The sequence below is a fragment of the Hyperoodon ampullatus genome (assembly GCF_949752795.1).
Source record: "Hyperoodon ampullatus genome assembly, chromosome: 14".
In the NCBI taxonomy this organism is placed as follows: Eukaryota; Metazoa; Chordata; class Mammalia; order Artiodactyla; family Ziphiidae; genus Hyperoodon; species Hyperoodon ampullatus.
The window spans coordinates 14,198,272-14,216,612 of record NC_136927.1 but is presented as its reverse complement, the minus strand read 5'-3'; the positions used below and the strand labels follow the sequence as shown (position 1 = coordinate 14,216,612).

The following is an 18,341-nucleotide window of genomic DNA, read 5'->3' as shown; positions in this document are numbered from 1 at the left end:
TAGTTATATTATGACTCTGAGAAAAAAATGGATATCTATGTTCAAGGAGGTAGTGTGGATCTGGAGGTCATAAAAGTGTCTAGAAATTCAAAAATTAAGACCATTCAGGGGCTTCCCTGGGGGCACAGTGGTTGAGAATCTGCCTGCCAATGCAGGGGAAACGGATTCGAGCCCTGGTCTGTGAAGATTCCACATGCCACGGAGCAACTGGGCATGTAAGCCACAATTACTGAGCCTGCGCATCTGGAGCCTGTGCTCCACAACAAGAGAGGACGCGATAGTGAGAGACCTGCACACTGTGATGAAGAGTGGCCCCCGCTTGCCACAACTAGAGAAAGCCCTCGTGCAGAAATGAAGACCCAACACAGCCATAAATAAATAAATAAATAAATTTAGAAAAAAAAATAAGACCATTCATCATCATTCTCATAAGTCTCACTTAAAATGCCATTTGAAGATCTTCATTTGCTAGAAAGCTATCAAGTTTTTAGCAGCCACAAACTATAATGTAGCCAAAGTGGACATTCTCTGCAAACAGCAAAGGCATTTCTGCATAATTTGGTGGGATCAAATTAGTGTTTATTATAGACCTATTAACTGATCAATATTAATTGGAAAAGCACAAAACAATTACGTGATATGACAGTCATATTCTTAGTATTTGGAGAAAAATTAAATTTCTTTTTATCAGATCAAATAATTCTTTTTTTAACTTTTATTTTTTACTTATTTTTAAAATTTTTATTTTATTATTTTATTTTTTTATTTTTTATAGTTTTGATGGTGCCATGCAGCATGTGGAATCTTAGTTCCCCAACCAGGGATCGAACCCGTGGCCCCTGCAGTGAAAGCATGTAATCTTAACCACTGGACAACCAGGGAAGTTGCTAAATGATTCTTCATAATCAGACCTAGATATAAGTTCAAAAAGAAAGATATATGTTTGTGTCCATCATAGTATTTACAAATATCTCAGCATTTAAAGGAAAAGAGAGAAGGAGGGAAGAAAGGAGAAAGAGACAGACACAGAGAGAGAGACAAAGAGAGAGATCTGAGAATAATCAAAGAATATAATAAAACAAGAAGACATAATATCATGGTCATATTTCAAGGTAGTGATTCTCTCAATTGTTTCATTCAGTACTTCACACTATACGAACAACCAGAGAGATGGTGAAAAGACTATTTCAGACTCACTTTGGTTACCAAGTTTACCTATAATCTGTCAAATACCTGGTTGGGGAATAAATGTAAAAGTCACGTGATAAGGGCTTCCTGGACAGTTCGCCAATACAGTCACACAGGACTCCAGGCTCCAAAGGGGTCCTCAAGCATAAGTTTAATATTCTGTTGTTGGCTTGAAATTCTTAATAATCTTATCTTTGAGTTTGTGTTTTATAATAAAGGATGATGGGACCATGGAACACGTGCTGGGGCCTGGGAGTCTAGAATCACACATTATCCCATACCCCCCACCCTACCACCCTGCCACCACCTCCCCACATTTCCTGAACAAGTCCTTGGCTTCTGGCTGAACCACCGGCCCAGTGGCAGTGCCGCCATCCACCCCCGGCAGGGTCCTGGGCACAGAGGAGTTGGGACAGATCACAGGGTGGTGTTCAAGCACCCGTGAGCATCCCCATGTCCAAGGAAACATGACATTAAATAGCAAAGAAAAGAGACCTTGACAGGATAAGAGAAAAACCTTGAAAGAAAGGAAAAGGTCTTTTTCCTTCTTTTTTGAACAGGGGCTCACATCTTCACTTGGCATGGCCTTCACAAAGCATGTAGCTGGCCCGGCATGTGACTGTGAGTGGAAAGAAGCAAATGATTAAAGAAGAGGAACTAGGAGGTATAGGAGAATGAATGGGTATGCACAGGGAACAGAGAGGTAGTTCAGGCTCAGAGATTAAAATGGTTGAATTCCACAGTTACAAATTGACCCGATATCTTCTTTTCAAAAATGTTTTATTTCTCTCTGAATAAGAAACAATCTATATCATAAAATACTCAGATATATTCTGATACTAAAGATGTGAATGGAAATCTATATTCAAAGAAGTAGAATAGCCCAGGGTGTTAAAAAGTATCTAGAAAAATCATAAATTACCACTAACCTATCCCAATTCTCTCAAGTGCTATCTCCTCCTCCAGGCACATCCAGCCTTCTGAACCTGCGCTTAGATTTTAAGAACACGGTTTTAGGGATATCCACACACAATGCAGGTTTATAAACAGGGAGATCATTATCTTTTTACCTCTGCACTAGCTACCTCCAATTTCACCCAAGGATATCTTTTGTTTTGTAGCACGTGAGGCTGCCAGGGGATGACGTTGTCTAAATCCATTTTCAATGTTTTATTTTTAACAGTTAATATATTTCCAGGATGCAAGTCCATTTCTTTCTAAAAGGTTCCTAGGACACTCATTGAAAAGTCAAAAGCAATGAACTTAAAATAGCAAGGGATTGCTATTTTGTTGGAGAAGAACGACACCCTTTGTATCAAAGTGGGGAATTACAGACTGTGGTCACCCTCTGCACAGTGTCTCTTTGTCAAGTAATACATGCCAAAAAAGAAAATAATACAGATGGGAAAATATTGTGCACTGTCAGATCTTGGAAACAGCCAAAAGATTTTTCCTCACCAATGTCTTGTCGATGACTTTCACATTCTGGCACCCTGAAAAAATAATGCATACATTTAATATGAAATGAATGCAATAATAATCAGGCAGGTAATAGTTTTCCCAAGGAATGTAAAACTTGACAAATGTAAGGTTTATGATTCAAGGTAGGCTTGCCAAATCTTATGTGGCATGAGACCATTTTTATTACCTAAACAGTCCTTAACACAAAATGACTGGCACATATTTTTATTAACACAAAGAGTATATTCTTTTCTGCCACATTTAATAGAGAGTCAGTGGCTGAAAGCTCTCTTTTAGGATATGTCTGTAGCAAATTAAAATGCAGAGTGAGGATTCAGAGAATGGCGTTCTTCTCACTGATGCTGTGTCCACACAGCCTCAGCTCAGGAGTGTGTAGCCCACTGATCTCCAGAATTCTATCTGTGAGGACAATCTGAGTGATACGAATCACAAAGAAGGAAGCCCTCATTACTTTCAAAAGTGGGGGAGGTGATAATTGACTCAAGGTGATTCTTTGCATCTAGAGGTCCATTCTGAGTCAAATTCAGTCACTAGGAATAATAGTGATTATTTACTTGTTCGTTTCTTCAGCAAATATTTGTTATTTAGGTGCTATGCACTGCTCTAGACACTGTGGATACTGCAGTAAAGACAACAAAGATCCCTGCCTCAGGGTTCTTACTTCCAGAGAGGAAACAGAAAATACATAATGCGTGTAATTAAAAAAATAAATTATGTGATAGATTAACTATAGAAGGTGTTAGGTGTTATGGAAAAATAATGAAATAGTAACAGGGAAAAAAACTGGAAGTTGAGTGGGTGGAGGACAAATTGCCATTTTAAATATGGTGGTCTGGATGGGATACTGTGAGAAAGTAGGATGTAAGTGTGACTTGAAGGACATGGGAGAGTTAGCCACGTAGATATCTGGGGAAAGAGCTCCAGGTAGGAGGCGCAGCCAAGGCCAAAGCCCTATGGCTCAAATATGTCTGACATGGTCAAGGATAATCAAGGAGGCAAATGTGGCCTGGGTGGAATAAGCAAGAGTGAGAATGGGAGGAGCTGAAGTCAGAGAGGTGACAGAGGTCAACCACATAAGACCTTGTAGACCATCGTAAAGACTTCAGCATTTACTCTGAATAAATTGAGAGCCATTGGAGGGTTCTGATCGGAAGAGTGATATGACCTGAGCTCATGTTTAAAAGGATAGTCCTGATGCTGTGATCAGAATAGACTGGGACAGGGATGGAAGCAACGATGGACAGGCTGACCCGAAGTTCCCTAGGAAAGAGAGAAAATGACGGGAAGGATACACAGGAAAACCATCACAATATCCAAGATGAAGAAAGATCATGAAGGCTCCAGACAGGCTGGTGGCAGAGGAGGTGGTGAGTAGGTCTCTTTTACAGAAAGCACCTATGTGGATGTGAAGGTATGAGAGAGAAAAGGAGTCAAGAGTGACTTAAGATTTTTGATCTGAGCAACTGAGACAATAGTATTAACATGAACTGAGACTGGAGAGTTGGAAGGTAGAGCAGGTTTAAAGGGGAAAGTTGGCAGTTTAGTTTTGGACAGGTAGACTTTGAGATGCCCCTTAGACATCCAGATGGAGCTGTTGACTAGCCAGTTAGATTTCTTACTCATGTGTTAAGAGAGGAGGAAGGGTTCAATGTAGTGTTCACCCTTAAGGTACTAATAAGACTCACCAAAATATCCTTGAGAAGACTGTCAAAGGTTAAGTGACCACTCTAGACAGCACACACTGTGGAGTTCCTCCATCCAGAGAGCACTCTGCACTACAGCTGTGAGTATGCAGCCAACGTTAAATTGAATTACACTCCAAATGATTCCATCCTCTTACCCTTCAAATTCACTTCTCTCCACCAAGGAACCTGGCCTAAAGACACCCAGAAGAAAAGAAGTTGTAAATGAGAGTGCCAAGTCTTACCACTTAGAGCCATGGCCAACCAGAATTCTTCCTTCAGTATCTCAAGGACACCCTGAACGCCTTTCTCTCCCTAAGCAAATAGAAGACACAGATCTTTTGAGTAAGTCAGTCTGAATGGTTTCACAGATTTATTTCACAGTTGAGTCATCCTGTTTTATATATTTATTGCTTTGTCCTGTCATTACCTGAGAAGCCAAGCCCCAAATGATCGGTCTCCCCACAAACACAGCCTTGGCTCCCAGGGCCAGAGCTTTCAGAACGTCAGTCCCCTTCCGTACACCCCCATCCAGGAAGACTTCCACCTTCCCTTCCACAGCCTCCACAATTTCTGGCAGAACATCAATCTGTGGAGAGAAGAGGTCAGTAAAGTGATACTATGCATACTGAATTGTTCTCCAATTCAACTTCCTCAAGCCACCAACCATCTGACAGGGCTTAGAGTGAAAGAGGCTAGGTTTAGAATCAACAGTAAAACTCCTAAAATAAAAGAGGTGCAAATGCTAATAACAAAAAAACAACTAAATTTGGAACTGAGTGACTTATTTTTCTATCAAAGTCCAAGGGTTTTATTCTATTCCTGATATTCAAATTCAAATATCATGATCCAAAAAATATATAAACACAATTTATAAGCACGTAATGATCTTAAAAGATACAGAGCTGTTTTTTAATTAAACACATAAATATAAATGAATTATCTTGCTCATATAAATTATTCTGAACATTATTTACTCACTGAAAAAATCAGTTGTTAAAATTCATACTCAGATTGTGGTAGAAGAAATGGTATATAAAAGTGCAAACACCACCAGTCACAGAAAATCTTAGTCTCTGATTTTCCCATCCAAAATACAGGAATATGTACAATAATGTAGCAAATATATATAATAATATAGCAAACATCCAGCTGTACATTAGAGAACTCTCCCTGAAAACATTTTTCTTGCTTTTAAGGAAAATGACCACATGAACCTTGAAGATCCTCATCTTGATTGGCAATTGATGATAGGCTTATATCAGCACTAGAGAATATAAGATCCTCATTGAGGTCAATCTGGTAGATTGCACTATTGTTCCTAATTCTTCACACCACTCTGAACCCACTTTTTCCAAGGTCATTGGTAGTGTTTCCTACTAAAAGAAACAGAGTGCGCTTGCCACTCCTCAACAGTGGCCTTGGCCTTGCAACCTACTTTGGCCAATGACACTTGAGCAGAGGTGGCAGAGTTCCGTTTCTGGACGTAAGCCTTAAGAGACCTCATGCATTTCAATTTTCTCCTGCACCTTGCATGAGAGGAGGATCCCCCAGGCAGTGCTTCCCCTTTAGCTGAGACCCAGAGAAAATATTCAGCAAGCAGAGCTGTCCCATCCAAGCCCAGCTGGACTTGAAACTTGGAGCACAACCATCTAACCAGTATCAAATCTAGATCGGCAGACCCCCAGTTGACACAAAGCTTCATGGGAATAAAGACTCTGTTGATTTAAATCAATGAGTTTGGAATCTTTTGTTTTCTAGCTCGTAAAGTTGGTTAATAGCCAATATTTTTAATAGCTAGTAACTGATACAATTGGCTACTTTGATGTGAATCTTTGCACTTGAGGGTGGAAACAATCCTCAACGTGACCTGTAGATCAAAATCTGTAGAAATTATCCACTTTCATCCCCAAGTATTTAAATATAAAATTAAGTCCATACATTCAAGTGCAGTTTTTCTAGAAATAATTATGCTGAAATCACTCAAAAGCTTTTCCACTTCTCCCCTAAATTTTTCGAGGCTCAACTTAAAGAGAGTTTTGTGTAAAAGGTTGAAGACCAAACCTGACTACAGATTTGGAGGAAGTGAAGGCAACAGTTGGAGCAGGGCCCCTAAAAACGTTTGGCAGGTAGTGTGATTTTCCCCTTTTCCTTTTGGCTTTTCTGCCTGGCCAAACATGCTTTGGATCCATTTACATATGTCCCTTTACCTATACATAGTCCTCTTTTTACAGTCAGGCAAGTTACATCAACATATAAATGCTACAATTTCCAAGTGATGATGCAAGCTATAATTAAGCATATTTCCCCATTTGAAACCAAAACCAAAGAAAAATATTAGCTAGCTTGGGTTCAATACACATTTTCACAGTCACGCAAATCAAGTCTGTTTAGGGTATTTCCAATGCCCAAACTGGCCTAAAAAATAAACTAATAAGGATACTTAAAATGTGAATCCTGGGTTATAAAATGAAGTCCAGATTGGTGTTTCCTGTGTCCTTGGACAAGGATGTTCTATCCATAGCTGAGCATTTCTATCCTCCCTTTCTTCTTTCTGGAGCTGCAGTTTTACTGTGTATATTTTATGCAGAATAATTCTGATCAGAGCAGATTAAATAAGTACATGTAGTAGAAAAATCCACTATTTTATGACTGTTCTGTTTCCCTTTTTTTCAGTTTGCTACACATCTAAGAGACGATTCATTTCATCTTTTCTTTCCTTAAAGGTTCTTTAGACAACTAATTTCAGGCTTATCTCCAGCAGAGTTTATCTACAGGAAAATACAGTAAGATTCCAATGTACTACTACTCACTCATCCATCCATTCATTGATTTTTTTAAACATCTTTATTGGAGTATAATTTCTTTACAATGGTGTATTATTTTCTGCTTTATAATGAAGTGAATCAGCTATACATATACATATATCCCATTCATTGATTTATCAAACACTTTATTGATTACCTGGCAGATTCCAGGCACTATGCCAGGCAGTTTAAGGAATCTAAAATTAATCCCACATGGATCTGACTCCCAAAGAGCTCCCCTCTTTCCTGTTCCTACTCAAGGTACACACTTCCAGGGCCTCCCTGTCCCACAAAACTTCCACTCACAGGGGGTTTCTATCTTTCTATCTTCTTACAGCATCTAGTCCTATACTCTTGATTTCCAAGCCAAAGCAGTTGAGCACAAACAAAAGCAGATAAAACCAGAGGTGCTTTAGTTAACAGTGAAGGAGACAGATTCCAGGCCACTGCCCACAAGTCCTCCTCTGACTCTCTACCCATCACGCTTCACCAGGCAGCCCTGGATGGGGGTGGGGGTGTGAGTTCTACTAAGCACGTTTAGAAAATCACTGGTCCATATAGGTCTGACGATTGTTTGCAACTGTAAAAATGGCTGCAACTATTTCCTTCCCTATCTCCATTTCCTTGCAACATGACATTTCCACTGCTCCATCATGAGGGAGAAATGGGGCCAGAAGAGTCTATTTCCTCACCCCTTGAATCTAAACTAGCCTTGTGACTTGCTTTCACCAATAGAACAAGAGAGAAGTGACAGTGTGCCTGTTCTAAGCCTAGAGCTCAAGAGGCTTTGCATATTTCCACTTGCTCTCTAGGAAACCAGGCCACCTAATGTGCTAGATGTGAGATGATGCAGAGTCATCCCTGCTGATGTCATCCTACACTAGTCTGCCCTAGTAAACCCAGCAATTGACAACATACTCATATGAGTGAGCACAGCCAGGACCAGAAAAACCTCCCAGTGGATATCAGCTCAAATTGCCAACACACAAAGTTGTGACATGAATAAATGGCTGTTGGATTTTAGCCAGTAAATTTCAGACTTGTTTGTTACACAGCAAAAGCTAACTGATATATCAAGTGTCTCTCAAAGGTAGAATTTCATGAATCCCTTTCAGAAGGAAAAATGAAAGATCCCATAGAATATGTCCAAGGACTCAATTTTAGAAACACTGATTTAACAACCCAAAGTTTATTTTCTGAAAAGGTTTTACAGTTGAGAATTTTCACTAGAAAAGAATGTCATATTTTTAAGTTTAAGGTAGTTTGGGTCCAGGTAACATCAAAACAAAAATGAAAAAAGAATTCTCCTAAGGTTCAAAGACTCTAGAGAATCTGTCTTTAGACCCTAGTTTGAGATGTTCCAGTAATGTGGATTTTGGAAATTGATTTGATTCTGCAATATCATTCTCTAATTACTCCAAGACAAGTCTGGGCCACATTATTACCTTCAGGGTAAGGATCTTAACATGAACTTATTTTTAAACTCTTTGCTGTAGCAGGGGTCTGGCAGTGGTTCTTGGTAGCATTGCATTAAGATGGACCTAAGTCAAACTCCTGTTCTAGGACTCTTAGTGATAAGTATTTTTCCATACAAAGAAACTCTGTGATTTATAGAAATGTAGAAATCATATAATCCAGATGTTTTATTTTTGCAACCAACACAACGTTATGAAGAGGCTCAGGCTGAAAAGTTTGAGCAACTTGCTCACCCAGCTCTCACCCCTCCAAGGAGGCAAGACAAGGACTTGAACCCAAAACTCTGGGTTCATTTCAATGCTCTGCCAGTGAAATCATGCTGCCTCTTTGGCTTTGAATTACGATGTCACAGAATGTGCAGGAGAGCAAGTCCTTCTTTGTATCTACTGAAAAGTTCTACACCACAGCATCCTCCATGCCTTTTTCCACACGCCTCAAAACCACCAAACTGAGAGAAAAACACCTTCACTATAAACTCAATCCTGTTTCACATTCCGCTCATTGTCATGCACCTTAAATTTGCTCTAAAGTAGGAGGCAAAACTCAAGCAAGCATCTCCTCTCATGCACACATCATGCAAAGGGGAGGGTAATTGTTTTTCTTAAAATAGTCTCTGAGACCACAACTCAAAAAACCCTTTTAGATAAGTTTCCATATCCCCTCAGCCAGAAGGAAATAAATCACACCATTCAGATATTTTTCCCTTAAAATCTAGTTAGATTTGATTTCAGATTTAAATTTTATTTTTAGAAAACAAACTGAATTTGGCCTGCACATTAAGTCTACATCTTCATAAAAAAGAGAGTCATAAATCAGCGGAAAAGCCTTGAACTGTGACTATCTTCTCCTTGCCCAAAGGAGCTCTTCACTCTCCACTGCAGGCAATGTTTAATATCACCTAAAAAGATGGGTCTTTATAAGTAATGCTGAATTGGAAAGAGCTGACAGCTTCCAATTTTATGATTTTAATTATTGACTGCATGCAAAGACTTCATTCATTCCTATCATTAGCCCGTTAGTGCTTCACAAAAAAGTCTGAGTGCAAACGAGTATACCCAATAGCCCCCTGTCATCATTCAATCTGCCCTAACCTACACAGCATCCATGGCTTTAGTTAAATCAGCCTGCTAGTTTAATTCAACAGTAATCCACTACTACTTTACTAAATTATTTGAATAAATTCAAATATTCATCCCAATTAAAGCCATCCCCTATTAACTATGACTAAATGGTTCTGACAAAAGGGGGAGATGCATATGATGATACAGCTCAGAAATGATGGCCTAGGAAATCCATCCACATTATTTTGTAGATACATTTTTATTTAAGTTTTGTTACATGTTGCTAGGTTACTTTACCTACGATAGATAATTGAGATTATAGAACACTAATGTTTAAAGGCACCAAAGAAGTAATCTAATTGATTTTTAAACTTTAAAAGATGAAAACACTGAAATTTGGAGGGGCTATTGAGTCCTTCTGCTCCATAGCAGGTCAGGCCCTTCTCTCTTTCCTTGGCTCTCATAATTATGTGGGCCACCTCATTGATTTTCCTGACCCCTGTAATGCCACAGTACAATTTGTGATACTCATTGCTGCTAACTCAGGGCTTTGTTATTGCATTTTCAATGACTCATAATATTAAAGGACCTCCTCCCAGACCTCTCCTAGCAGGTGCATTTCCCAGGACTCCCGACTCCTACCAGGTAATGCAAACAAAATGGATTCCTTGGTATTCCCCAAACACATTTCACTCTTTCCCATTCTACTTTTAGACTCACACTCGTAAAATCAAGGGTCCACATGAGAACAGAGCAGAGGTGAAAGGCACCTGCAATCCCAGTGCCTCATCTAAAAGAATCTTGGTCATGTTCCCACAAGTGGACAGCATGTAAGAGGACCCCACCCCACTCCACCTACAGCTCCTGGCCTCCATTCTAGATCACGGATCCATGACATCCACCCCTAGATATGTGTCTGCCTCCATGACTTTTGATCCATTTCTGGGCCCACCAATCCTTGGTCTTAAAATCTACCCCTGGTTGGACTCCTTGGCTCTTGGCCTTTTTAGAGCTAATTACTCTCCTTTACAGTTTTAACTCCATCCCACATCATTCCAGCCAGTTTGATTTACTTTTATATCTGGATTCTGGACCCTGATTTTCCTAACACAGTGTGTACAGTGTATACAAAACATAGACTCACACTGGACCTCCTGGGCAGCTGTCAAAAATACTAGTGCCTCTGCCCCCCCTGGTCCTGCAAGATTCTGATGGATGGATGTAGGGTGCAGCCTGGGAATTAGGATTCTTTACAGTTTCCCAGGTGATTCCAATATGTAGCCAAGGTAGTTCACATCTCCAACAGAGTAGCTTGTTTGCAGCAGACATCTCCTCACCTGGACTAGGATTTCTACCTCCTTTCCCCACCTGCCCTCACTCTGCAGTTCTTCAACTCCCACCTCCAGGAAACTCATGGCATAATCTTTTCTTTCATACTCCAACTTATAATATACCTATTGGTATATTTATGAATATAGGAATAATCCCTGTCCACTAATGGCTGTGTATTTAACACAGACTTTTATAAGTTTACAAATAAATAGACTGAATAATGATCTAATTTAGGTAGTTACTTGCCAGTAAACTTAAAATCTGAGCTCTTACCTATATTCATACATATTTTACCTTGAGTGTTCACACAAGTATATATACACAAGGAAAGGCAGTCATAGAGATAGCCAAAAGTGGGATAGAAATGGGAATTCCAGTTGAAGCATTTGCCAAAACTCACAGTGGCTGGCACCCCATCGAGCTGTCGACCCCCATGATTTGACACCAAGATCCCGTCCAAACCATGTTTAACTGCCTCCCTGGCATCATCACCTAGAAAGAGCAAGACAACCATTGTATGAAAAAGGCAACTTAATAAAGGCTTCAGTTCTGAGGCCAAAGCATCTCAGTCAAAGGGAGCCTGACCTCATACATACGTATCTTTTTTTTTTTTAGGAGTTTATTAATTAATTTATTTATTTTTGCTGTGTTGGGTCTTCATTTCTGTGCAAGGGCTTCCCCTAGTTGTGGATTTGCGGGGACCAGTCTTCATCATGGTGTGTGGGCCTCTCACTATCACAGCCTCTCTTTTTGCGGAGCACAAGCTCCAGACGAGCAGGCTCAGTAGTTGTGGCTCATGGGCCTAGTTGCTCTGCGGCATGTGGGATCTTCCCAGATCAGGGCTCAAACCCATTTCCCCTGCATTGGCAGGCAGATTCTCAACCACTGAACCACCAGGGAAGCCCCATACATACGTATCTTGCTTGGAAATTTTAACACAGAAATACACCCAAGGGTTAAATCTGGAATTATAGTGATGGCTTCTTTGGCAAAATTAGGTTAACACTTAAAACAATTTAAGGATGAAATAAAATTATCAATCGATAGCAAATTGACATGCAGTTAAATGTATTTATCCTGAAAAGTGAATACTCTTGCTAAGTAATTTTGTTATTAACAAGATCATATTATTTAGCATTTAATATAAATATTCCTCTACAATTTGAATAACATAAAAGAACATACAAGTAGCAAGCACTTTCAGTACAACAGGTGATGAATAAGTCTATTTCCAAAACATTCCTTAATATGAAGATATAACGTCTGTAATTATTTTAAGTAATAGTGTTCTATAATTAAATGTGTTTTGCCCATTGAAATACACAAAAAAGTAATATTAAAATTATATGCTACACCTCTAACCATGCTTATAATCATGCTACACCTCTAATCATGCTTCAAAATATATTGGTTTCTGAAAATATAGTTTTAAATAATAGATTAACATTTTCTTAAATCAGTTTCCAACTTTTTTTATACTTTATATTTTAACTATTATTTTCAATATTCTCCCAATAAAAACCATTTTCTAACAGAATTACGAAAATAACACTGGTTCTCCAATTTAACACTCAAAGATAGCCCAATGTTGTAGTGAAATCAGATTTTGGAAACTTAGCAGATAAATACAGAACATTGTATATATTTATAAATTCAGCAATGGAGATCAAGGGCAGACCTGACAAGAATAATAAAAAAAAGATTCACAGGAGAATTTATAATTCTGATTGTTTGAAAGTTTTATGCTAAATCACTATTTTCCAAACTGTGTTTCATGGAATACTGCTTTCTAAATATTCCCATTTTTCAAAATAATGCTAGAAATATTTTTCTTCTAAAATTATAGGTACATGGAAATGTTAAACCCATGTGGTATAGACTGAATATTTCTGTCCTTAAAAAATCACATCTTCTAGATTGGTCCAAGATAGCAGAGTAGAAGGATGTGCATTCACTCCCCCTTGCTAGAGCACCAGAATCACAACTAACTGCTGAACAATCATCGACAGGAAGACACATCGACAGGAAGATACTACACATACAAGGACAAAGGAAGCTCCACAACAAGATGGTAGGAAAGGTGCAATTACAATAAAATCAAATCCCATAAATTCTGGGTGGTTGACTCACAAACAGAAAAACAATTATATCATAGAAGTCCACCCATGGGAGTGAAGGTTCTGAGACCATCAGGCTTCCCAACCATGGAAGGAGGAATTCCCAAAGAAACAGGCTTTGACATATACTGGGATTTGATGGCAGAACTTTGACAGGTCTGGGGGAAACAGAGACTCCACTCATGGAGGGCACACACAAAGTAGTGTGCAAATCAGGACACAGGGGGAAGGAGCACTGACCCTATAGGAGACTGAACCAGACCTACCTGCTTGTGTTGGAGGGTCTCCTGCAGAGGCAGGGGATGGCTGTGGCTCACCGCAGGGACAAGGACACTGACAGAAGAAGTACTGGGAAGTACTCCTTGGTGTGAGCCCTCTCAGAGTTCACCATTAGCCCCACCAAAGGGCCTGTAGGCTCCAGTGCTGGGTCATCTCAGACTGAACAACCAACAGGGGGGAACTCAGCCCCACCCATCAGCAGACCAGCAGATTAAAGTTGTATTGAGCTCTGCCCACAAGAGCAATGCCCAGCTGAACCCACCACCAGTCCCTTCCATCAGGAAGCTGGCACAAGCCACTTAGATAGCCTCATCCACTAGAGATCAGACAGCAGAAGAAAGAAGAACTACAATCCTGCAGCCTGTGGAACAAAAACCACATTCACAGAAAGATAGACAAAATGAAAAGACAGAGGACTATGTACCACATGAAGGAATAAGATAAAACTCCAGAAAAAACAACTAAACGAAGTGGAGATAGGCAACCTTCCAGAAAAAGAATTCAGAATAATGAAAGTGAAGGTGATCCAAAACCTCAGAAAAAGAATGGAGGCAAAGATTCAGAAGATGCCAGAAATGTTTAACAAAGACCTAGAAGAATTAAAGAACAAACAAACAGAGATGAACAATACAATAACTGAAATGAAAAATACACTAGAAGGAATCAATAGCAGAATAGCTGAGGCAGAAGAATGGATAAGTGGCCTGGAGGACAGAATGGTGGAATTCACTGCCATAGAACAGAATAAAGAAAAAAGAATGAAAAGAAATGAAGACAGCCTAAGAGACCACTTGGACAGCATTAAATGAACCAACATTCACATTATAGGGGTCCTAGAAGCAGAAGAGAGAGAGAAAGGACCCAAGAAAATATTTGAAGAGATTATAGTTGACAAGTTCCCTAACATAGGAAAGGAAATAGTCACTCAAGTCCAGGAGGTGTAGAGAGTCCCAGGCAGGGTAAACCCAAGGAGAAACACACTGAGACACAAAATTATCAAACTGACAAAAATTAAAGACAAAGAAAAATTATTAAAAGCAACAAGTGAAAAATGACAAACAAAATACAAGGGAACTCCCATAAGGTTAACAGCTGATTTCTCAGCAGAAAATCTACAAGACAGAAGGAAGTGGCACGATATATTTAAAGTGATGAAAGGGAAGAACCTACAACCCAGATTATTCTACACAGCAAGGATCTCATTCCGATTCAACAGAAAAATCAAAAGCTTTACAGACAAGAAAAAGCTAAGAGAATTCAGCACCACAAAACCAGCTCTACAACAAAGGTTAAAGGAACTTCTCTAAGTGGGAAACACAAGAGAAAAAAAGGACCCACAAAAACAATCCCAGTGTCTTCCCTGGTGGCGCAATGGTTGAGAGTCTGCCTGCCGATGCAGGGGACATGTGTTCGTGCCCCCGTCCGGGAAGATCCCACATGCCGTGGAGAGGCTGGGCCTGTGAGCCATGGCCACTGGGCCTGTGCATCCAGAGCCTGTGCTCCACAATGGGAGAGGCCACGACAGTGAGAGGAGTGTGTACCGCAAAAAAAAAAAAAAAAAAAAAAAAAAAAAAATCCCAAAACAATTAAGAAAATGGTAATAGGGACATACATATCGATAATTACTTAAAAGTGAATGGATTAAATGCTCTAAGCAAAAGACACAGGCTTGCTGAATGGATACAAAATTAAGACACATATATATGCTGTCTACAAGAGACCCACTTCAGACCTAGGGACACATACAGACTGAAAGTGAGAGGATGGAAAAAGATATTCCATGTAAATGGAAATCAAAAGTAAGCTGGAGTAACAATACTCATGTCATATAAAATAGACTTTAAACTAAAGAATGATACAAAACACAAGGAAGGGCACTACATAACGATCAAGGGATCAATCCAAGAAGAACATATAACAAATATAAATATATATGCACCCAACATAGGAGCACCACACTACATAAGGCGACTGCTAACAACTATAAAAGAGGAAATCACCAGTAACACAATAATAGTGGGGGATGTTAACACCTCACTTACACCAATGGACAGATCTTCCAGACAGAAAATTAATAAGGAAACACAGCTTTAAATGACACAATAAACCAGAGAGATTTAATTGATATTTATAGGACGTACCATCTGAAAATTGCAGAATACACTTTCTTCTCAAATGCATATGGAACATTCTCCAGGATAGATCACATCTTGGGTTACAAATCAAGCCTTGGTAAATTTAAGAAAATTGAAATCATATCATGCATATTTTCTGACAACAATGCTATGAGATTAGAAATAAATTACAGGTGAAAAAACGTAAAAAACACAAACACATGAAGGTTAAACAATACGTTATTAAATAACCAATGGATCACTGAAGAAATCAAAGAGGAAATCAAAAATTACCTAGAGACAAATGACAATGAAAACAAGATGATTCAAACCTATGGGATGTAGCAAAAGCAGTTCTAAGAGGGAAGTTTATAGCAGTACAATCCTACCTCAAGAAACAAGAAAAATCTCAAATAAACAATCAAACTTTACAGCTGAAGGAACTAGAGAAAGAAGAACAAGCAAAACCCAAAATTAGTACAGGAAAGAAATCACAAAGGTCAGAGCAGAAATACATGAAATAGAAACAAAGAAAATAATAGCAAAGATCAATAAAACTAAAAGCTGGTTCTTTGAAAAGATAAACAAAATTGATAAACCTTTAACAAGACTCAGCAAGAAAAAGAGGGAGAGGACTCAAATCAATAAAATTAGAAAAAGAAGTTACAACTGACACTGCAGAAATACAAAGTATCATAAGAGACTACTGCAAGCAACTCTATGCCAATAAAATGGACAATCTGGAAGAAATTGACAAATTCTTAGAAAAATATAACGTTCTAAGACTGAATGATGAAGAAATACAAAATATGAACAGACAAACCACAAGTAATGAAACTGAAACTGTGATTAAAAATCTTCCAACAAACAAAAGCCAAGGACCAGATGGCTTCACAGGTGAATTCTTTCAAAATTTAAAGAAGAGCTAACACCGATTCTTCTCAAACTCTTCCAAAAAATTGTGGGAGCAGTACCCCTCCCAAATTCATTCTACGAGGCCACCATCACCCTGACACCAAAACCAGACAAAGATAATACAAGAAAAGAAAATTACAGAGTAATATCACTGATGAATATAGATGCAAAAATCCTCAACAAAATACTAGCAAACAGAATCCAACAATACATTAAAACGATCATACATCATGATCAAGTGGGATTTATTGCAGGGATGCAAGGATTCTTCAATATATGCAAATCAAACAATGTGATACACCATATTAACAAATTGAAGAATAAAAACCATATGATCATCTCAATAGATGCAGAAAAGCTTCTGACAAAATACACTGATTTATGATTAAAAACTCTCCAGAAAGTGTGCATAGAAGGAACCTACCTCAACATAATAAAGGCCATATATGGCAAACCCACAGCAAACATAATTCTCAATGGTGAAAAACTGAAAGCATTTCCTCTAAGATCAGAAAGAAGAAAAGGTTGTCCATTCTCACCATTATTCAACATAGTTCTGGAAGTCCTAGCCACGACAATGAGAAACGAAAAAGAAATAAAAGTAATCCAAATCAGAAAAGAAAAAGTAAAACTGTCACTGTTTGCAGATGACATGATGCTATACATAGATAATCCTAAAGATGCCGCCAGAAAACTACTAGAGCTAATCAATGAATTTGGTAAAGTTGCAGGATACAAAATTAATGCACAGAAATGTTTTGCATTCCTATACACTAACAACAAAAGATCAGAAAGAGAAATTAAGGAAACAATCCATTTCACCATTGCAACAAAAAGAATAAAATATCTAGGAATAAACCTACCTAAGGAGACAAAAGACCTGTATGCAGAAAACTGTAAGACAGTGATGACAGAAATTAAAGATGACACAAAAAGATGGAGTGATATACCATGTTCTTGGATTCGAAGAATCAGTATTGCAAAAATACTAAACTACCCAAAGCAATCTACAGATTCAATGAAATCCCTATCAAATTACCACTGGCATTTTTCACAGAACAAGAACAAAAAATTTCACAATTTTTATGGAAACCCAAAAGACCCTGAATAGGCAAAGCAATTTTGAGAAAGAAAAATGGAGCTGGAGGAATCAGGCTCCCAGACTTCAGACTATACTACAAAGCTACAGTAATCAAGACAGTATGGTATTGGCACAAAAACAGAACTATAGATCAGTAGAACAGAATATAAAGCCCAGTGGTAAACCCACACACATATGGGCACCTTATCTTTGATAAAGGAGGCAAGAATATACAGTGGAGAAAAGACAGTCTCTTCAATAAGTGATGCTGGGACAACTGGACAGCTACATGTAAAAGAATGAAATTAGAACACTCCATAACACCATACACAAAAATAAACTCAAAATGCATTAGAGACCTAAATGTAAGATCAGACACTAAAAAATGCTTAGAGGAAAATGTAGGCAGAACACTGTATGACATACAACACAGCAAGTTCCTTTTTGACCCACCTCCTAGAGAATTGGAAGTAAAAACAAACAAAAAAGAAAACCCAAATAGGACCTAATGAAACTTAAAAGTTTTGCACAGCAAAGGCAACCATAAACACAAGGAAAAGACAAAACTCAGGGCTTCCCTGGTGGCACAGTGGTTGAGAGTCCGCCTGCTGATGCAGGGGACATGGGTTCGTGCCCCGGTCTGGGAAGATCTCCATGCCGTGGAGCAGCTGGGCCCATGAGCCATGGCCACTGGGCCTGTGCGTCCGGAGCCTGTGCTCCACAATGGGAGACGCCACAACAGCGAGAGTCCCGCGTACAGCAAACAAACAGACAAACAAACAAACAAACAAAACAGACAAAACTCAG

At 38.9% G+C, this 18,341-nt stretch overlaps 1 protein-coding gene across 1 annotated transcript in view; it reads right to left on the bottom strand.

Annotated features, from left to right (window-relative positions):
• Positions 1 to 2,610: 2,610 nt before the first annotated feature.
• Positions 2,611 to 18,341, bottom strand: part of HAO1 (hydroxyacid oxidase 1) — a gene marked incomplete at both ends in the record, with an annotated part of 57,992 nt that continues 42,261 nt past the window's right edge. Inside the window, 4 exons of the mRNA XM_079719597.1 lie at positions 2,611 to 2,681; positions 4,598 to 4,667; positions 4,783 to 4,941; positions 11,429 to 11,520. Of these exons, the coding sequence (XP_079575723.1) occupies positions 2,611 to 2,681; positions 4,598 to 4,667; positions 4,783 to 4,941; positions 11,429 to 11,520 (392 nt within the window). The remainder of the gene's footprint in view (positions 2,682 to 4,597; positions 4,668 to 4,782; positions 4,942 to 11,428; positions 11,521 to 18,341) is intronic.